A 22,308-nucleotide genomic window follows, 5' to 3' on the forward strand; every position below is an offset into this window, starting at 1 on the left:
TTGCAGCTGCCCTGGCTGGGCTGTCTGTAAGGCTTGGGGGAGAGGAGGAACACGGTGCAGTCTGTTGCTCCAGAGCACAAAAGCTGTGCTTCTTCAGAGGGCTTTGTCAGCTACTTGAGGTTTTGGAGACCTGGAGCCATTTCTATGGGGGGTTAACATCACCCCCTAACCTCTGGGTCACAGCCACTGAGCTACTTTGCTGCCAGTTTAAGCTCTAGTGGTCTTGGCTGGCTTTCTGGTTTAATTCAGAGACAGCCTGCTGCAGCTCTGCATGGTAAATGCCCTTTTAAGCGGTTAATTATTTCTCGATAATACTAGCTTTTATCTTTTAATACAACAGTTTTACTGTCTCTGATAATTACAGAGTCTCGGATAACTCTCTTAAATCTAACGAGGCATGACAAGCCATGTTGAACAAGGCACTACACCATTAACTTCTTACCTCTTACTTGTCATCTCATCGCGCTGAATTACTGAATTCCCAGCCTGAGTGGCTGTGGGTGCATAACATGTCATTTCTCATTAAGCCACCACTGGAAAATCATCCTTGGTGCTCCCGTGGATGGGGCAGTGGTCAGCTGGCTGGCTTGGTGGCCTGCAGGCCCCTTCTACAGCTTCCCGGGCACAGCATGCTGCCACCAAGAGCTGAGCAAGTTTGTTGGGCTTGGTTTCAATCCTTGTGGCTGCTCAGCTTGGTTAGTCCACGCGTCTTTTATTTGTGCGTGGGTGAAATGCACGTGGCTCTTCTGTTGGGTGGATGTTCCTAGACAAAGTCCTGGGGCTGGGAGGGTGGTCTTTCATGTGTTACCTCCTCACCTTGCCAGTAAGAGAGGTATGAAGCTGTACCTCTGAAACATGAAGGCTCCAAGCAGGGGAGGTCCTGCTCTTTTCACCAGGCAGGGGTTTCCCAGGGAAAAGTGCCCAGGCTGTCCCTTCGGGTGCGTGGTTGGGCTGCAGCTGCCAGACCGAGTGCTCAATACAGCTAGACTCAACCAAAAGCATCAGTTAATTACCATCTAGACGTACAATAGCAAAGAGCTATTTATTTGGAAATTAGCTGTATCTAGTTAATGTGGTAGGTTTTCTTCCCAGCCTTTACTGAGCTCATTGCTGACTGCGCTTTGAGAGGTGGGTTTGCCTTCTGTCTGTGCACCCCATATGAGCTGTGCTGTCAAAGCTGTGCATTTCCTCACTGAGAAGGGGGAGAAAATGTCTCAGGTTATAACCTGAAACATTTATACTCCCCTGTTTGTGTTTTTTTTTTTTTTTTTCTTTATGGGATGCCCATGGCACAAGTTACCGTGGTGTACCTGGCTTGGATCATTTCCTGGCTCTGAAAGGGCAGTTTTTACTTGGACACAAGCTGTTCACTTCAACCACTTGTTGATCTTTCAATTAATGAGACCTCAGTGGAGTACAGTCTGGAGTCACGAAGCAGGATATCAAATTGTGCTTAAAACTGTGTTGCCTTTACCAGCAGTGTTAGTGATCTAAAACGGACTAGAGGAGTAGCTTGTGCAATTCTTATCCCATGGGGAGCAAGGAAACTCATGCTTACAAAAATTCATCACTTTCCCCACTGAAGAGTGGATGCAGATGTGTGGCAGTGATGCCTTGTCTTTCATCTGTTGCACTTTAGGGCCCTGTTTTTGTACCCTCAAATCACCTTGGGAAGTGTCCTGTTGTGCCAAGAACTGTCATCAGTAAGGAGATCTCTTTGCTGGGTGTAAACTTGAAGGCAGCACTGCTTATGCATAGCTGGGGGGGGATGAGGAAGGAATAACTACAACCAGTGGGATGGTGCGTGTCTGTTCTGGTGTTTGGTTGGCTTTAAAAGTCACAGAGTAGGCTACGAGGCTCCAAAAATGAAGAGGTGGTGAGGATGAAACAGATTAGTTGATGGTCTGGTATTCTGTAGCCTGCTTACTCTTAGGGTATTCATTGCAATGATCTGCCCAGCACTGGGAATATCTGGAAGGTGTAGAAGGATTAGTAATTAATGCTCGCAATATATGCCCTTGGGATAGCTTCTCTAAGAGGGGTTAGATATAGTGTGTTGATTTATACTCATGTGTCCTGCAGCATCACTAGATGGCACCACCAAGCAGCTGCTCAGCTTATGTCCTGGGATGGATGGGCAGGAGTCAAGGATGAGCTACTGTTTGTTTCCACTTCCCTTCAAAAAACAGTCACAGCTTATTATTTTTAAATTCTGAATCCTGTTCAAGCTGGCAACGCATCTAGGAACTGATCATGGCAATTTAAATTGAGGTCTGAGGTCTACATCCTCTGCATCTACCTGGGGTTTGGAGGCAGCAGCTGTAACTGTAGTGCCTCCAGGTGCAGCTTCAAGCAGCCTTACCACAAACAAGATGACGATACTAAATGCCCTTTTATTAATTAGGGAGGAGGGTAATAAAGTGAGAAAACCTCTTCCAGAGCATTGATGTCTTAGTTTTTAGGGGAGAAAAGAGTTGGCCTGATAGCTGATAGGTACTTCCCTAAAATGGGCTACTAGTTGGAGTGACAGCAAAACAGTCAAAAGTGACTTCTACATGTGGTATAGCACTGGGTACTTTTCCATCCGCAGCTCCTGTTTGGATGTGTAAAGCTTGGATGAACCCAGGGAGAACATCAAATCTCTGGGACAAGCAAACCCTTTGAGATGCTCTGCAATGTTCATACCACTGTGAGCAAAACTGTAAAAAAAAAAAAAAAAAAAAAAAAAAAGGTAAAAACCCCACTTTGTGCTACCTGCAGGTAGTAACAGGAAGGAGCTCTGAGCAGTGTGATACCTGTAGAGGAGACAGACCTGAAAGGCTGCAAGGAGCAAACTCATCTATACCCAGAGGGACTTCATTAAAGGATTCAAGTATCTTTTCCAGGGCGTGTGGCAGTACTAAAACCACATCTCCAATCTGTACCCAGTGACCTACAAAATGTTGCGTGATAAAAACAGTGTTTTATTAGTGTCTCTAGCTAGCTGGCACGAGCTTGGAGCCATACAAGCTTGTAGGGCTCTGTGGCTTGGAGCTGGCACCTTCATGCTGTGTGTGCATGAAGCCCCTATTGCCTGCCTTCTGGTCCTTGTAGCTGCAAGGAGGAGATGGCTTTATTGCACTTCTTTGTTTGTAACTTAACGTGACTCAAAAGCTTGATGGACTATTGAGCAATATTCAGTGTCACTACTGTAACTTTAGTTAGCCTGGAAGGGTTACCAAGGCTGGTAGGTAGGGATGAACCCTCCCTAGCTTTCCTCAGGCCCCTGCCCATAGTATGAAAGCCTTGCTGAAGGAAGCAAGTAACACATGGCTACCTCCGAAACTCCTCTGCTGCTCATCCTTCTGCCCTATGGGTGCGTTGCTTGTGCTTGATTTGCAGTCAGGTCCTGAGGGATACCACCTATACCTCCAAATAAATTTTTTTGGCTGCTTTCTGCCTTGAAGTTTGGCACAGACTGCATGCAGAATCTGTTCAGCTCTGCTGGTTAACGTAACCCCTCTTATTTTCTTTGCAGTAAAACGATTTAAGGAACCAAAAGAAGAGAGGCGTCCCTGGAGGATATGGTGAGGCTTTTAATTTGAAGCTTACAAAGACCGTGTACCTGTAACACTAATTTTTCTGCTACTAGCAGTCTTCTAGGCTCTGTGACTAATTGGGATGCATTGGAAAGGATGGGACCTGAGCATGATGTCAGTAGCACAGAATAAGGGGTAGATACTGTCCTGTTTTCATCTGGGATAGTTAGTTTTCTTCCTAGCAGCTGGTATTGTGCTGTGTGTTAGGTTTAGGATGAGAATAATGCTGATAACACACTGGTGTTTTTAGTTGTTGCAGAGCAGTGCTTACACAGAGCCAAGGGCTCTCCTGTTTCTCATGCTGTCCTGCCAGCGAGGGGCTGGGGGTGCACCAGGAGCTGTAGGGGGGACACAGCCAGGACAGCTGGCCCAGGCTGGCTAGAGGGATATCCCATACCATAAAGTATCCTGCTGAACAATAAAACTGGGGGGGATTAGTGGGGTGGGGGAGCTGCTGCTGCTCAGAGTCTGGCTGGGCGTTGGTCAGCAGGTAGTGAGCAATTGCACTGTGCATCACTTGGTTTTGTATGTTCTTCTAATATTATTTTCCCTTTTCTGTCTTATTAAACTGTCTTTATCTCAACCCACAAATTTAAATTTTTCCCCTTTGTTTTCTCTTAATTTTTTCCCTCTCTCCCATCTCAGTGCAGGGAGGGAGTGAGCGACCAACTGCGTGGTGCTTAGCTCGGTTAAAAAATACCAGCAACATCCTATCTGGAACTTAGTTTTTTAAATAAAATGCCCTGCTGCCCCTTCTCAAGGAAACCTCCCTAAAGCAGCTGGAAAATAAAATAGAAATAAAATCCCCTAGAAATAAAATTCCCGCCCTACCTCCTCCGGGAAAGCCTGGATTTTGCTGCAGGTGACTGAACCAGGAGGTCGTGTCTTCTCCAACCTGCTGCACGTGGGCTGTCGGATGGATCACGACGGACAGATCTTACTGCCTTTTTTCCTTCTCTCCAGGTTTTATGATACCTCCAAGCAAGCAATAGGTGCCCTCTTCATTCACTTTGCCAATATTTTTCTGTCTGATCTCACTGAAGAGGACCCCTGCTCTCTGTAAGTACGCAAGGTGCTTCTGTTCACGTCCTACATCCCAATGGAGGGAGCAGGCCTGCAGGAAAAAGTTATATATATTGGAAACTGAATCATTTAAGTACTAGGTGGGGATAAACTGCTACACTGATTTTTCAGAGCCTGGGATATCCTCTGTCTTTGCAGTCTCCTGGTCTGATGGAGATGGAGCAGCAAGATGGTATTTTTCTGCTGATTAAAAGCACCATGAAATACCCTTTAAAAAAAAAAAAAAAAGCTGCAGTAAGTGATGCAGTGGTGCCCTGTGCACTTGCAACTGTTAAGTGCCATTTGTTTGCATCCCAGGCTTTTCTGGTCTCAGAGCAGTGCCAACTATGCTTTTGCTAACCCTGTAGTTGAAGGCCTTTATCTGATGTAAGGACTTTTTTTTTTTTTTGGAACTTCAGCTGTACCTACTGCATTTATTCATGTAGTCCTGTTTTGGGGCTTTCTAAACCAGGATTTGAATTTAACAGAGTTGTCACCTGTATTCCAGATCAGCCAACTTGCAGCTACATTTCTAGCATCAGAATTAACTTTATCTTGTTCTGCATAACTCCTCTGAGCTTCAATATGCTGCTTAAAACCTCCTGGCACATCTCCTTTGTTTGTACTAGTGCTGCACCTTGATATGTTTCTTTAAACAGCCACAAGCCGGGACTAAATATAACATCAAAAATGATTCATGATTGCTTTTAAGTGGGCAGTGTTTTAAAATAAGCCCTTCTGTGCTTATGCCGTGCCCTTCAGTTTTTCCTAATGTGTGCTTGGCACTTCCCTGGTCTGCCTGATTTGTGATCCTGAACCAGGCAGCTTAAAACTCTGCAGCCCTGAGGCTGGGCTTTGAGGCTCTTATGCTGTGTGTCCTGCCCAGTATAAACTGGGAGTTGTATTGGGACTGCTCTGATTTTGGCAGCTGAAAACTATAATAAACTAGTTCTGAACATTTTGGTATAGAAAATCTTAATGCCACGTTTTTGAAGGGGATATCAAAAGCAGGTTGTTCTTTTCAGTGCCTTTATTCAGAGGCAACATCAGGGAAATATTCATTCCTGTAGCTCTGTGCTTGGTGGTTTTCTTCGCACTGTAGAAGTCTGGCCTGACCTGGCAGAAAAAAAATTCCAATAACAGAAAACTGGCCAGAAAACATGAGTCTGACTGAGATTTTTCTCTGGAATCTGTAAAAATACCCAGCCCTGGATTAGAGCTTGGACTCTGCAATCCCCAGAAGGTCCCTCCAGGTCTCCAGCCTCTTGCTCTCTCTCCTGTGAGCCTTAATCCTCCAAAGCTGCAGAGCAAAGCCCTCAGCCCCAAATCTCCTGGTGGTGTGAAACCCTGAACTAGAGGCTTTCAGGGACTCTAGGATGCCTGCTGTGGAGCCAGGACTGGTCACCTCTTCCAGAAATCTTCTGCCTCTTGCTCTGCATCCCTGCTCATAGGAGCCCCTTGTAAAGTAAAAATGACTTTTTGCCTTTTCTGCCATGCAGTTTGCAGAGCATCTGTGGTGTCCAAAAAGCCTATTTTCTTTTTTTTTTTTTGTATGAAACTGCAAGAATATTTGCTTCTTTTTCCATGAAATTTTGGGTTTCATCCAAATAAGAACAAACAACGCTGTGAAGGTCGAAACTTTTTTTGGGAGGGGTGGGGGTGATTCTTTACTTCTCGGGCTAGCCTTAGTTTTTACTTCGTTATTAATACTGTGTGAATAAATGAACAGTGCTAGAGGAATGGTGAAGCCTCTTCCTTCCTCTGTGGAGCAGGCTCTTAAACTTGTAAGGCAATAGGAAAATCCAATAAAATAGGAAAGGGGATTTTTTTATATAAAATAAAAATGTATTTTATAATATTAACATATATTAATATTATATTTTACACAACACGTTAATATTATATAATGATTGCAATACAAATGTATTAAATATGATTAATCTATTACTATCAACATGATATTAATATAAAATATATTTTATAACATTTTTATTTTACTTTGTTTATTTTATATAAATTTTTTCCATTAAAATAGGAAAATAGGGATTTTAAAATCTTGGTTGTTGATGGATTCCTATATTGAAATAAAAGATTTTTGAATATACTTCTATATAGCCTTAAGAACACAGCTGAGGCCTGAATTTTGCAGCTTTACCAAGTGGCCTTTTCCTCTGCTCTCAGCTACCTCATTAATTTCATCCTTGATGCCACGCTGGGGATGCTGCTGATCTGGCTGGGCGTGAAGGTTGTCTCCTGGATCGTGCAGCACCAGAAGTACACGTACCTGGTCTTCGGGGAATACGGTAGGGGTCAACAGCCCTGCACAGAGCTGGCTTGTTTCCTCTCTTCTGTGAATGGGGAGGGGGAAAAAAAAAAAGGGCAATTTAGGGAGAAAATGTGGGAGCAACCTGCTTTTGTTACCTCTCCTCCTGGGCTCTAGCAGCCTGTTGTAGCTAACAGCATGCTGCGTGCTGGGACAGCTCTAGGTTGTAGGAACTCTGCTGTGATAAGTGTTCTTGGGCAGAGCAGGTTGGTGGTGAGAGGCTGAACGTGTCCTTGGGGGTTTCATATACCCTAGGATACGTGCGTGATAAATTAAGGTGTTTGGATGTGGTGTGTTTTTTTTCTGTAGGGCTCTCTTTGTGTTTTGTGGTGTGTTTTTTTTTTTTTCCTGTTTCTCCTAAACCCTTAAAAGTATGCCAAAGTTTTGGCAGCCTCTCTGCTTCAATCCCTGTCCTGAGGGAGAAAAAAACAGTTCAAAACCAAACCTTTCTCAGGCAGCCCCACTAGAGGGTAGCACTTCTCTTCAGAAAGAGGAGAGCGGCTCTGAGGAGAGCAGTGCTCCTCTATGCTGTAGTAAAGGGAGGAAGGACCCCGGGGCTATTTTTACATTATAATTAATGTAAAGATGAGTTCTTTACATTATATCTAATATAAAGACGAGTCCATCTTTAGACTTGGAAAACACACCCTATTCATACCAATAGCTTTTCCACCCTTAAGACCTTAATCATTGTCTGATTGGAGGGTGGTCCCACTCCTTTGTATTTTTAGTAGCTTGTGAGATTTGCATGGAAGTGAGATGAGTGCAGGGACCCCATTGACTTGTAGCTTTAGCTTAGGCTCATGTTCAGTGTGTAAGAGGGGAGTGCTGTGCCTGTGTAAATGAGTTTCAGAACAAGATGAAGGGGATGTCTGGGTTTGTGACACAGCAGGAGCAGCTGCAGGCAGGACAGGCTCTGGTCCTACCCGAGAGTGGCTTTAAAGGCTCCGGTGGTCTCCAGAATGGCTTCACCCCGAGCAAGCTGAGCATCCTGACAGCATCAGTGAGAGTTATTTGTGGGGGACGTGGGGAAGGCAGCCCCTGTGAAAGAGCTGAGGAGCCAAGCACAGCAAAACAAAATCATTCAGGGGAGACAGCAGAGGAATACAGACGTTCTTGGATCAGGGACTGGCATTTTTTTCCCCCTTTTTGAGCACTGAGGACTCAAAGCCCAACCACGGTCACTCCAGAGCACAGCCTCACACGCCACGTCTGCAGCTGAACAGAAGCAAGGAAATGTTAATGTGCACTGATAGCTCGCCTTCACCTCACGGAGCAGTAACAAACTTACGTGGAGCTGGAGCTCCCCCCTCGAGGAGGCTGGCTTCGACTACAGAAACAGCTCGCTCCGATGAGGAGAGAGGAAATCTTGCTTTCATTAACAAAAATTAGTTTCTGCTGTTGCTTGACTTGAGCTCCTGAATGGGGGATTAAATATCTCATCTGCCCAGCACTGCTTTTGGTGCAGGTCTCTGGCCAGAATGAACATGATGGAAAAAAAAAGACGTGCCATTGGACTCCCACCTAACACCATCCTGCTGCAGGGCTCGGGAAGCAAAGCTCTGCTATCCTCATCTCGAGTGTTAAGTAACTTCCAGGCTGGTCTGAAAATGCTGGCAAACTTTGTACAGTCTGATACAGGCTCCAGAAATATGATTCATTTTCTGGACTAATTGCTGTACCAGACTTACATTGCTTTCCTCAGTTATCCTGAAAACCTCTCTTGCAGTCCTGTAAAGGAAGAAGGACAGAAATACCAGGAAAACACCAAATCTGTGCTGCAGACACTGCCATTGCTCCAGCTATCAGGAGGGAACAGTTGCGTCTTCCTCCTGTATAGCCAGTACCCATCCACCTGCATGGTCTTCAAGCAAAAATCATTTGCAACTGCTTCTTTTTGGACGCTTCAGCTTTTGGCTGCATCCCTGCAACCTGTACAAATGCCTGCAGTTATGCTCTGAGGCTCCATCAGTCCTGCTCTGAGGTTGTTTTCCTTGTCTGCTTGGCCCCACGTGGTTTTCCCTGTGTGACAGCAATTGCAGGATTAATAATATAATTATTAATTATATTATTAATAATATTAATAAATAATGGAGAAACAAAGGGGAGGGAAGGGGAAATCCCCTAAACCTGGGTTGTTCTTTCAAGCCACCAGCTGTCCAGCACTGACTGTTTAAAAATTCATATTTCCAAAAAAAAGGGAGACACCCATTCTGAGATCAGCCTCTTCTTGTGCTGAAGTTTTCAGCCAAAGACAGCTCCAGCCAGGAATGACCTGGTTTTAGCCGGCAGAGAGTTAAAGACTTTATACTGCTGTTCCTGCAGCTTTACCTGGCTGCCCTTGATTGCCTTTTGGGCTGCCTTTTAGCATAGGAAGCCACCTTAGAAAAGGCTGCTGTGTCTTCTGAAGTTGCTTGGCTCCAAAGAGTGGAGATATTCAGTCTTCACCTCGGTTAGAGCAGACTTTGGAAAAGGGTGGTTGCTCCACAGGTGCTCAGTGCACCACGGCTTCAGCAGGGCAGCAGCAAACCACGTCTGGAGGTGCTCTTCCTGTGGGGATCCCTGCAGGGAGGAGAGCAAAGCAGCCTAAGCTGCAGATGTATCAACTCACCAGTATCTAAAATAATACTTGAAGGTAAACAAATGCTATGAATTCACATTAATGCATGGCTTCTGCAATGTGCAAGCCAAACACTGAAGAGGAGCATTAAGAAATGATGGGGGAAAAGTGGGTGTCCTTGCTGGAAGAAGCCTCCAGGGAGACGGGTTTGTGTAGGGCTGTGGTCACCGACTTGTCTGAGCTTTGTTCATTTTCTGTCTGGAAATGGAAAGGCATGTTGCTTGGAGGCCTATAAAGTCTGTTTAGTGGCCTGTTGAACTCTGTTGGTCAAATTTAGTTATAGGAGAGCGTGCTCAGTGCCAGCTGCTGAGTTTAACTGAGGACCTGTGTAGGCTGCTTTTGGCCCTGCTGTGATATTGTACAAAATTTCCATAACAAATATTCCCACGTCCCGAAGCAGCCAAGGGAGCTGGCTGCTAATGCTTGAGGAAATACTGCTGAAAATAGCTTTAACCTGAGGGGATGTTTTGTCCTTAGCGTGCTTGGTCTTTCCACCCCTAGGACCAGGGGGAAAGAGTAAGGAAGGAGCTGGGGATTATCCTCAAATGGTTGAGTGCATGGCCAGGTCCCTTGCATTAAGCAGCTGTGCAAACTTTTGGACCCTCCAGGATGTGGTCCATGGGGAACACGAATGCTTACCCCATTGTAACAGCAATATCTCCAAGGACTAAAGACCCAAAATAATGGTGACACTGCAAATTGGGGCTGAGTGGGATGCCCACTGGCTGCTCTGACACCAACTTGTCTTGCCCAGAGCTGGTGCAAGCATTTGTTGCACTCAGTCTCTGAAAACCTGGTCTGGCCCTCCAAGTGAACGCTCATGTGCAAGTCAAGAATCTGACTGCTGTTTCTTATCCTGCTCTGTACTTAGCATTGATAATTACATTCCTTTTGTTTTGGAGTTGCCATTTAAGTATCTTTCTATGAAGAATTTCTATTGACTTTCTCTATCTCCATCTCACCCAACATGACTTTCAGTACTTTCAGATATTAACTTTTACTCACTTTTTCACTTTCCCTCTCCTCTGGCTCTGGTTAAACTTTTTCCTACCTGCTCGGTGCATGCATAGTCCCCAAAAGACCATAAATAAAGCTGTCTGGCAATAGCATGTGGGCTCTGACAGCTTGGAACGTTAGACAGCCTGGATTTAAACTAGTCCCATTGAGTGGTAACAATTGAAATGCCTCAAGCAGTGCTGCTTTTTCTCAAACACAGGCACAAGCAGAACATGAGATGTGTTTGTGAGGCTGCTGCAGGCACCGGTGATTCTAGGTGTGCACCCGGGAGCTATTGCTGGTGGTGGGGTAGGGTGGTAGTGCTGCTGGAGGAGGTTGGTTGACACAGTGTGTGCATCCTTTGGGATTAAAGGCTAAGGGAGATGCTTATTTCTGCCACGATGGGAGCTGGCTGTAAGGAGGATTGAACAAAATGCTCATCCAGCAAAAAGGAGAGGTTAGTGGTAGAGTCTGTGCGGAGAGCTGAGGTAGTGAGTTCCCTTCCCACTGGAACTGGGGGGCAAAAATCCGCCCTTGCTCCAGGGGATGGATCAAAGGGAGCACGATACCTGGCATCTAGCAGATGAGATGCAGAGGCTGCAGAGATCCCTTACACCTGTTCCCCTCTCCTTTGCATAGAAAGGGAAGCTTTGTTCACAGCGAAGAGGGGGGTGGTTTTTTTTGTTCTAGCCTCTAGGGCGCAGATCGGGTCTTGGTGGCTGTCTGTCTTGTAGGGCAGGAACAACCTTGTAGGCACTCACCTGAATTTTTCTGATGGAAATGCACGATGTAAGGAGAATCCTCTCCCATCCATGGGCTAAGACACTTCTGGACAACGTTTGGTCCATTAAAGACATTAAGTTGTTTCTAAGGATGCCTCTGACCCTCTGGCTGTAGGAAGCCAAACCTCAATGAGGTGCTGGGGCCAGCTCAAGTTCTCTAGCCTCTTTTTTTGACTGGAGAGAAGGAGATATGGCCAGTCTGTCTTCTGGGCTCGTCTGGGGACCACACTGAAGGCTACGTCTTTTTTCATGAGATACTAGGAGATAGAGGTGTGTGTGTTACTGGCACAAGTTGGTGAGAAGTTAGACTTGGGTGACTTTGCTGAGGTAAGGAGCAGCCAGATGACCTCCTTGATGAAGAGAAAACAAACCCCTGTATTTATAGCCAAAGTCATCCCGGTGGCCCTGTAGGTCATGCTGCTGTTTCACTTTGCATCTTTGTGCTCAATTACTTTAGTAGTGATCAGCCTGCTGTCCTTGGGAGGCCAAGATGCTGGAAGAAATGCCTGCAGACACCCTCTGATCTTCCTGCCAGGGAGTGGAAATAAAGCAGTCTAATTTTGTGCCTCTGGATGGATTCCTGTGCAGAAACATCTCTTCCTGTAGTCTGAAAAAGCTCAATCTGAGGCAGAAAAGACAGTAAGACAGTAACGGTTGCAAGACAGTAGCAACTTTAGGCTTATGGTGATGGAGCCACAGCTGGCCTCTACATGGGTCTGCAAGTCTCTTTGCACATCCTTGCACTGTTTTACCCTGGCCACTTAATTGCTAATTAAACATTCAGGTGATAGAGGAAGGACCAAGAGTGAGAAGTCTGAATGTTTGATGCCCCGTATTGGGGTGGAGGCACGATTGACCAGGTGTGGTGGGGAGTAAGGAGCACAGATTCACCCCATTTGGTAGCACAGGCCCTGTCCCATTTACACATGCACCCACTTAACTGGTGAAGCTGGCCTAACTGGGGCAGGCCTGTGGCTTTGGATATGGTGGGCTTCCATAATACAAAGGCTACATGGGAGGGGAGAAAAAAGGAAAAAAAAAAAAAAAAAAAAAAAAAACACTTTAGAAAACAGGCTTTTTCAAAATCCTGTTTAAAAGTCATGGAGGGAAAAGTGCACTTTTTTTTTTTTTTCAAACTGATGGTGAGGGGAAACTGGCTTGGGTGAGGAGGTATTAACCTTAGGTGTGAGTGGGTCCATGCCCTGGCTGGGTTAGGAAGCAGGTTGTTTCCCTTGGTGTCCGAATCTCAGCCTGCATCACCAAAACCTGTCTGTGGAGATGATTTGCTCAGGGCGTCAGGGCTGTCTGGTATGCAAAACCAAGTGGTTTGTGATAACGAACGGTGGTGCCCCCTCACCAAAAGGCTTTGAGAGGGTGGGTATTTGGGATACCTCAGACTCCCTGCTGCTTTTCAGGCAGGCACCAGTGGTACGGTGTAAGTGCTGCTGTGATCGTGGTGCAGAAGAGCTGCCTAGCAAGGGGTGCTGTGGCCCCTGTCCCCGCTTCCCCAGGGGGGACCGAGCACCGCAGCTGACAACACAGAGCGAAAGGGAAAGAGTCCAAGTGCAGGAAGGAGGTATCGGATGTGTTTGTTTTCCTGGTTCGTTTGTACTCAGAGCTTTGATGGATGATGGTAACCTGGGGGCTTGTGGCAGGGTGGGTTGGTCTTGGGGTCCCTGGCAAAAAAAAACGCTATGTCCAACCTATGCCAGAGATGAGAGGGCACCAGAGGCTGTGAGTGCTTGAGGAGCAGCCTTTAATTGCAGAGTAACAATAAGTGCTCCTCTCTCCCCCACAGACCACCCAGAAAGCCACTGCCTGCCAGGCAGTGCAGCCGTGTGCTTTCTGAAGTCCCAGGGGCTCTGCTGGTTGCCCTTGCACATAACCTCCCTGGCTCTCCCCTCTCTGAGCGGTTGCCTGCTGGTCTGGCTCGCTGCTGGCTGGCCTCATGGCTCAGCAGCTTCCTGCAGCCACAGCTTCCACCTCCGTCCTCTCCTCTCTTCTCCTCCGCTTCCTTCTCAGTCGTGGTTTGGGTATTTAAAAAGTTGGGACGTGAGGAGATCGCTCAGAGGTCTCTGGCATGGAGACGCCATCTGGATGCCTCTGCTTCTTTGCAAATATTTTGTTGCATTGCTAACAAATGACAGAAAAAGGCCAAACACACACTCAAACCTGTGTGGCTCTCCCTGGGAAGCAGATTCTCCCAGCATTTGGTCAGACACCAGCTCTTCCTAAATCCTGGCATGTGCTGCTGGTCTCTGCAACCAGAGGTATGGGCAGTGGTTTGGACAAATATGCTCTTGCAAGCTGCTTGTGTGGGCTTCCCTTGGTGTGTCACAGCAGCACCGTGCTGAGAAAAGCAGGGCACAGCTCCCAGTCTGCTCCCATCCGAGATCAGATCGAGTGCCCACCTCCTGCGGCGGGTTGGGTTCTCTTGCACGGATGCAATTCCAAATTCTGGCCCCATTCCTCTGGAAACAAATGTTGCCAGGGATTATCTTTGAATTTGAGTGGTAAGAGGAAATGCTGCATCTTTCCCAAGCCAGATACTGTGGCTCAGTTTTGCAGACCCAAGGTATTCTGGTGACATAGGAAGGAGATAACCCGCTGGCAGGGTACTTACAGAGGGCTGAAGCAAGCACATGTAACAGATACGGTACCATTATCATTGCTAACAATACAAATATGCTTTTAATTATTACTTGGTAAGTACTCCATTGGAAGCATTCATATTTAATTAGCATTGATTCTTTTTTAGTGGATAGCTGTAAAAACCAGGAGCGATGGAGCCTCTGTCTCTTGCTTAGTGTCGCATAACCAGCCACTCACTCCATCAGCAAAAAAAAAAAAAATCCTTCTGTTTAGGGCTGAAAGCTTATGCTTCTTCTGTTGAAACTGGTGATGGGGAAACTCTTGGGCTGTTGCTGGAAACTGAGCGGGTAAGACTGTAGGCGATAAATTTGATTTATTTTTTGACAGAGGAGTGTGCAGGGTACTGACTGACCCTCGTATAGAAGAGCATCAGACTGGCAGTGCGTTTTTCAAGGGATTGCCTTTGGGACGAGCTTTAATTCAAAGGTTTATCTTTGGGACGAGCTTTAATTCAAAGGTTTATCAGTCTAAAATTCGTGTCAAAATGGGCCAGGGTTTTGAGCTATGCCTATGAAGCTCTTGCCTACTGGAAGGGGGCAGAAAAAACTGGGGGGAAAAATCTGTCTTTGCAGACTTCTCTTGGTTTGTCAAGGTGAAGAGAAATGCAGTCTCTGGTATCCTGGAACCAAACTACTGATGCCACAAAGCAGTGCTTGCTTGTAAGGATCTGTTTGAGCAAGGTGTTTTTGAGATTCTGAGCTTTCAAGCTTCCTCAAGCAAGGGTTTTAGTGGTCTGTGCTTGAAGGACAGGGAGTACTTGACACCTTGTACACGTAGGGCTTCCTCCCCTCGTCCTTGTGCCCATTCAGCTCAGAATAACTCATCACCACGGGCTGGGCACCTGCAATGCCCATCGGTGGCTGAAAGAAAGGGAAAACATCTCCAAGACTCCGTGCAACCTTCCCCAAGCAGAAGAGATTGGATCATCTCTTACAAACACCATTTGAGGTTATAATCTCCTTAAAGTTGCTAGGAATAGCTCCCTGATTAGGCACTTGTGATGCTGCTGTGCTGTGGCCCTGGAGAGCCCAGGTTTGGCTGCCAGATGTGTGGTTTTTGAGTGAGTGAGTGCTGGGGTTGCTGAAGGAACAAGAGGGATTTGGGGGCTTCAGGCTGTGCCCCTCTGCATTAGCAGGACGCTCCTGCCTGCCTTGTAGGATACTTATAGGACTTGTGCTCCAGCAGAGCAGTTCCTCTAGGGAGGACAGGCGATGCAGGGGGAGGTGTAAGGCAAGGAGATGGTGTTTTTCCTGCTCTTGGTGGATTGCAGGGGCAGGCTGGGGAATGGAGAGAGCACAGCAGGATGTGGATGGTTATGGGTAGTGTTAGCATCTCAGAGGTAAGTGGGGCTTTTTAAAGTTGCTGAAATTCCGTTATTACTTGCTTGCCCTTCAAACGAACCAGGCTCTGCTTTAATTAATATCTTCATTTCAGAATCAATTCTCAAATGAGTGGAAAACGTGGTTTCTAGAGCGATGACTCTCTTGCTTATAGCCAAGTTCAGTTCAAAAGCACAACTGCAGTACGAGATTGCTGCCCTGATACAGGGAGCCTGCACAAATGGAACTGGGGAGCACCTTTGTCTTTCTGCTCTTATTTCTCTATATCAACTTGCAAAATGAGCTGCAACTAGTAAAGGATGCACCTTTGCAAGCCTACTAAAGTTTCTTCAATACAAGTTAGATCTGATTTTTTTAAATGATAAACTAGAAAGCTTTGAGCTTAGATCTTGGCATGTTTTGATCTTCAGTGGAGTAACGATCTCTGGATCCAGCAGGGACAACAAAACCTCTTACCCCAGGTGTGTGGCCATACAGCTGTGGAATCTCTCCATTATTATAACTTTTTCTTTGCGGGTGAGCATTTGTCTCACTGCAGAATTTGCAATATGGGAACCCTTTCCTCATCCCTCTGATCAACTCGGGTGTCAGATACGAGGCAATTTCTCTGCAAGGCTGTCTCCTCCTGTCCTATGTCAGATGCAATGTCCTGTTTTCCCAGGTGACCCTCCACAAGCTGCTGCCTGGATTGGCCAGTGTATCCTCTACTTGCTGATAATGGTTTTTGAGAAGACTGCAATCAGCCTTGTTCTGCTTATCCCTGGTTGGACAAAGGTAAGCTCCCCAGTGTATTTTTTCTAGCTGCAGCTGCTGTGGCTTGTTTCTTGTCAGCTTTGCATTGTTAATGGTTCACATCATGGTAGGTCTTTAATCCTTATGACTTGTTGACAGCTCTGTGATAATTAGCTATTACTTAAGTTAGGGGAAACATGATTTTCATAACAGCTTGGCTTCTGGTACGTTCTCCTGCTAGTCAAAAATTAGTGGAATAAGGCTTTTCTTTAGCTTTCTCTTCCATCCTTGGAAATCCTTCCAAATAGGCTGGGCTGGCAACTGAGCTACTACAGTTCTGCCAGGGGATTTCCACATTATCTTGTCAAATCAGTTTGTTGTTTGTGATCTCTTGTCTAAACTAGTGGGACTCTTAGTTCCTTCCAAATTCACCTCTGTCAAAGCAGTATCCCATCCTTCAACCCCTGCTTCTGTATGGTTGCTCATGGTAACTCTGCTGGTCATCAGCCTTTAGGATCTAGTATGTGACTGTGTGTGAACGTGTTCAGCAGCACACAACTAGCTCCAGAGATGCTGTTGGGTTCCTGTCCACATACCTCGTGCGTGGCTGGTGTCCCTACTTTGTAACTAGGCTCAGGGAGCCAAGGACAGTCCCACCAGTTGTTGCCATGGGTAGTTAAACTGAAAGATCAGCAGTATTCATTTCTTGCTCTGTACAGAATCAAATGCTTCTAAATCCCCCGGTTTTTTTCCTATTTTTTTTTTCTCTGCAGCTTCAGCAGATCCTCCTGAGTTACATCCCAAATCCCCAGCTGGAGCTCGTCCTGGTCATGCTTGTTGTGCCTTTTATAGTCAATGTAAGTGGTGCCTCCATGAACACTGGGTAGGGTGGTTTGGAAATCGTGGTCCCTTCTCAAGGGGAGAGTGTACAGGAGCTGGCTTGGGGCAGCCTTAAGTAATTGAAGTGAATAGGACAAGACGGATGGGAGCAGAAGCAAAAATACTTCCTGCCACAAGCACAAATCTGTCGCTACTGCCCTACCATGGGCTCTGTTCCTAATTCCCACTCTCTTGTCCAAGCTTCTCGGTGGCTGATTTTTTACTTTTTTGGGGAAAGCTGAGGCTCATCAGCTGACAACTGCACCTCAGCAGCAAGTTGCAGGTGCAGGGATGCCCAAAGCCCATTAAGTGACTGTAGGATGGCTTATAGTCAGTGGTGACTTTTGGCAACCTGCTGTGCTTTCAGTTGGAGGTAAAAGGGGGAAGAAAAATGCCAGTGGGTATGGGTAGAGGGGTGGAAAGAAAATGAAGATAATTCCATGCACCTGAAGAGCAAAAAGCTGTCCTCTTGCTGTGATCTGTTGACAAAAAGGCTGTCCTTGATCAAGGGAGCTTTTTTGAATTGTACTGTAGCCAGGGAAGGAAAAAACAACTTGATATCCTTTGTTGTACATGCCAAGTGAAGAATCCCTACAAACAGAGCACAGGGCTTCAAAAATCTCAAACACGTCTTATTTGTACTCAAGCCTTAAAAAAAAAAAAAAAAAAAAAAAAAATTAAAAAAGTTCCTTTTATATTTAACAAGGCTATTAAAGAGTGGCCAAAAAAACTCTCTTCCCCAGAAACAGAGGCTGGAATCCAACTAAAGTAGCAATCTGGTTGTCCTGGGAGCTCATCGGTCTTCTGAAGTTCATGACAGTTTCAGACAGATCTCTCTGCAAGTGTACTAGATATGAGAGCAACAGATTGACCATGTGCTGTATAGATGTTGTTGTAATGCAATATGAGTACAAAGTGATGCTAAAACAAAGGACTTGAATGCTCTGATAGGTGTTGGGTGTTGTCAGGAGTAGATTTCCTGCTGGAAATGCTCTTTGTCCAACTGAGTGATGTAAAGTTGTGATGTCACCTTCACATAAATTAGCAAACATATAAAAACATCACATCAACAGAAGTGCTGAAGCTTTTGTAGTAGGTATAGTGATGGGAGTGAGGAACTGAAGTTCAGAATTTAAAGTTGGCTGTAAAACAACTTGTCCTACATGCGCTGTTTGGCTAGATTATGTTACTGTGTTGAAAGGTGTTCGGGTTACCCAAAACGATTGATATTCTCAAAACTAGCTTGGCAAAAGCTCAGGCTTTTCCTAGTTCCCCTAGTTCTGGGGAATATTTGAGCTGCAGCTCAGTTCCTACCAAGATGGGAAATGAGAACAAGATGCTAGCATTGAGTTCACCCCTGGATGAGGAGAGACTTGAACTTCTTGTGACTCTTAAAATGGATGGAGCATTGGCAGAGTTGAATTTACCTGTACTTCTCCTCCCAACCCCATGGTTGAGCTTCATTATTCAAAAGCAAACTGGTTCTCATAGAAATAACCTCATTCTCAAAGTGGTGCAGACAGAGCAGGTGAACCTTGGGTGGAGGTTGGTTCAAAGGTACTTCTAGCAGAAACTTGGCCTACCACTGCCTGTTTTCACTGGGTTTCCAGCAAACAGGGAATTGACAATTTATATGAGGAATGAACCTTGGGAATTTGCTTCATCCAACCTCCACAGACACCTAATGCTGGATTAATTTGTATATCAGCGCAGATTGCTGGGAACTGGAGATCTGGAGAATATGAAGGAGAAGAAAGAAAAAGCTTTGATTGTCTGACTTTGTATTTTGGCCTCCGTAGTCTAATTTATGCAACTCCTTCCTCCCCAAGGCCATTATGTTCTGGGTTGTGGACAGCTTGATCATGAGGAAATACTACAAGCAGAAAGACAGCCTGGACATCAATGGATCCATAGAAACCCCTCGGGCGAGGAGGACTGAGGAATCTCAGGTAAGACCAAAGACGTCCAAAGACCAGGAAGAGCTGGCTTGGAGTGGCAGGCTGAAGCTGGTGGGCACCCCCATGCTGTCATTCAACTTTGCCATCGTTAATTGTGGTCAATCTTGGCTTAGAAGAGCTTGCGTTCCTCCTAGTTTCCTCCTGGTTTTTTTGTAATTATTCAGACTGATAAAGGTCTTGTAGCCGTAGAAAACTGTTTGGTGTAGTCTGAGCTTGACCTTAAAGTTAAGGAGAGCAAGGGATGGGTGGAAGTGGAACACTCCAAGACCAGCAGGCGTTATTCTCATTATTAATGACACACGGCTTGCCAGGCAGGTAGTCTGTGCTTCCCATCAGATTCTGGGCAACGACCACAACCCGAGTCTCTGGGTTGAATTCCCTTCCTTCCCCTGGCTCCTGGCCCTGATTTCAGAGTGCACGCTGTATGACTCCCGGTATCTGCAGCTCGCTGGCAAGACCTGCTAAGATAAAATAGCTTCTGGCAGTTGCAGGCTTGCTCCTGGAGTAGCTTCTGCTGAGGAATTTAGGACGAACAGAAATAGCTCTTGCTCTGAGCTCTCTTTTACACTCCGCTCTTGTGCTACTGAATGGGATGGCTGATTACTGGCAACGTTGCAATGCATGTAGAGGTAGTTGTGTTTGAGGGTGTGCTGGATGGTCCACCCAGCAGCGGTGGCTTTGAAGGCTCAAAGGTGCAGCAGGGAGCTGGCTGCTGCTGCTGCTGGGGATCCAGCATCAGAGGAATCCTTCCTGCAGGAAGGACAGGCAGATGCAAGCAGCTGGTGAGACAAGTGAGTCATTCCTCCTGGCCTGGCCTCCAGATAAACAGTTGTAGCTTGACAAGGTTACCGAAAACATGTGAGCAGCGTGTCCCAGGGAGTTTCCTGAGCCGTGTGCATGGCTGGGGCATCCTTGAGAAATCTGTATTGATCTGGGGAGGGAAGAGAGCTGAGCAGTGCTAGTACGTCTAGATAGGAGTCCTCAGTTTCAATGCACAGCTACCTAGGAGCTCCTACCTTGTCCAGAGAAACTCTGCTGGTGGTGTTCAGGGCCAGGCTGCATGGGCTTTGGGCAACCTGGCCTAGTGGGAGGTGTCCTACCCATGACAGGGGGGTGGAAGTGGGTGCCTTTAAGGTCCCTTCCAACCCAAACCACTCTATGCTAAAGGTGGATTAAATCTGGGCACAAACTTCTCCCTGGTTATGGCACAATCCTGGCTTCTTGGTGGTGGTTGGTGTTCAGGAGTGGTGCTTCCATGGAAAAGCTAGGTTGGAGGTTGGCTCAAAGTTGGTGGTGAAGATCTGCCTCATTTACTGGGTATGCTGGTGTGTTCCTGGAGATTTAAGATCAGTTAAAACTACCCCAGCTCAGAAGCAAGGGCAAGGAGGTGGCATCTCCAGTTGAGACTCCAGCTTCCTTTCCAACCCATTGTGACCTAAACATGGATCATCTAGTCTCATAGGTGTCACGGAAACCTTCAGGCTGGTGCTGCTGTGGATACGCAGATGGTGTTGGAGTTGCTGGATCTATGTGGGAATGGAGTTGGCCCCTCTGCCTTGCTCTGCTGGAGGGGACAAGGGTTTTGTGGCCTCTAGCTCAGCTTTTGGATAATCTAAAGGGAAGATGCTAATCTCTGATGCTTGCTAAGGCTCATCCGATAGCTTGACATAGGTTATTTCAAGTGATGGAAATGGGGCTCCCACAATCTAAAGGGAAGATGCTAATCTCTGATGCTTGCTAAGGCTCATCCGATAGCTTGACATAGGTTATTTCAAGTGATGGAAATGGGGCTCCCACAGGGTGACTCTTGCTGTTGAAGGCGTCTCCCAAGTTCCAAGTATTTGACTCCTTTTCTCAGACAAATTTTTGCTGAGACCTTCAATGTGCAAGCCAGCTGTCAATCCCCAAAGTCTGATCACCACAGGAGCTATCAGGGTGACAGGCATCCCATCAGAGATGTCTGCAAGGTCTGCCTCATTATGCTCCTATGCTCCTGTGCCTCTGGTCCAGCACTACTAAAAATAGTTTGGGCAGGGAAGGATGCTAAAAAAAAAAAAAAAAATAAAAAATAAAAAATAAAAACAACAAACAAATGACCTGCTCTTCCAATTCTGCTTCTTGGCATTTGGCCTTGAGGTGTAGCTGTAGGCTCCTGCTTTGTCATCGCTTTCAGGCTGTGAGTTAAAGATCATGTTGGCTGGCTAGTGCTACAGCTGGGTTGTCTGGTATTTAGGCTCCAAACCAGAAAACGAGGGTTTGCTGGGCTCCTTGCTGCTAATAACCTGTTCAAGTGGGGGAATTCCTTCCCTCCTGCCTGGCTACAGGGGAGAGGGATCTGGGAAGCCTCTCTGAGCAGGGCAGGGCTGACTGAGGCTGATGTCCTGTGGTTTATCAGGGTTCATCAGGGTTGTCTAACAGCAGGCGCCAACAGCTCCCCATCATGCTGCCGCCTTGAATTTCAGCCCTCTGCCTATCTCACCACTAGTGTCATTATTTTCACTAGAACTTGCAGTTCCTGTTTGGAGAAGGAGGGGGGGATGGGGAGTTAACCTGTTAAAAACCTGCACTCAGCATTTACCATAGGGATTGCATGAAAAGTCAGTTTTGCCCTCAGTTTGGTAGACCAGCTGGGTAGCAAGAAGAGACTTGGCAATCCACAAATGTTCATGCAATCCTTTTTTGCCTTCTGGTGGGATGGAGAGACGTCTCAGGAGTACTGGTTTGAATCTGATGCTATTCAGGCTGGGGAAATGCATTCAGCTACATGGATTTATTTCTGCTTTGCATGTGTCCTGCCCTTGACCCGAATCTCTTTTCCCTTGCCCTTGTGAGTGCCGATAAACTTTAGATCTAATCAGTGGTTTCTTTGTTTTCTACACTCAGGAAAACAAGTCGGTTTTTATAATGCTTTATTTGATCTTTTTGGACTTGTTTTTGTTTTGGTTTTCCCCAGGGAGGTGGGTGAGTTTCTGCTCTTTTTTTTTTGAAAGCTTACGTTTCTAGAGATGAGCATTAAAGCAAAATTTGTTCTAATAGCCGTGGTACTTCTAGGAGCCATCAGAGTGAAACTGGAGGCTGGTTTAAGGCTGGGAGGAAAGCTGGTACGCTGCATGGGACCTGCCTTTTGGTCGTCGTGGAGTTCAACACCAATCCTAATCACCTCCATAGGAACTGTAGCTTTTGGCAGTGTGCTAGACAGGAGCACACCTCTACATACCCCTAGAGCTTGCTTTAAATATTGAAAAATATTCCAAGAATGTGTTTGACTTGCTTGTTGGCTAATTGAGCTGATGTTTAAATAGCTCAAGCTCAGGGTGAGCTCGGGTGCCTGTTCATTAGGAGAAGTTAAATGAAGATGGGTGCCTCGGGAAGGAGACTGTCCCACT

General features: G+C 46.2%; 1 protein-coding gene across 1 annotated transcript in view; it reads left to right on the plus strand.

Annotated features, from left to right (window-relative positions):
* LOC118249481 (store-operated calcium entry regulator STIMATE-like) overlaps window positions 1-22,308 on the plus strand; it is a 33,541-nt gene that overhangs the window by 8,620 nt on the left and 2,613 nt on the right. The window contains exons 2-7 of the mRNA XM_035549491.1: window positions 3,518-3,566; window positions 4,542-4,637; window positions 6,822-6,943; window positions 16,015-16,127; window positions 16,859-16,942; window positions 18,794-18,913. Of these exons, the coding sequence (XP_035405384.1) occupies window positions 3,518-3,566; window positions 4,542-4,637; window positions 6,822-6,943; window positions 16,015-16,127; window positions 16,859-16,942; window positions 18,794-18,913 (584 nt within the window). The remainder of the gene's footprint in view (window positions 1-3,517; window positions 3,567-4,541; window positions 4,638-6,821; window positions 6,944-16,014; window positions 16,128-16,858; window positions 16,943-18,793; window positions 18,914-22,308) is intronic.

This window comes from Cygnus atratus, chromosome 1 (assembly GCF_013377495.2).
Source record: "Cygnus atratus isolate AKBS03 ecotype Queensland, Australia chromosome 1, CAtr_DNAZoo_HiC_assembly, whole genome shotgun sequence".
NCBI classification, from domain to species: domain Eukaryota; kingdom Metazoa; phylum Chordata; class Aves; order Anseriformes; family Anatidae; genus Cygnus; species Cygnus atratus.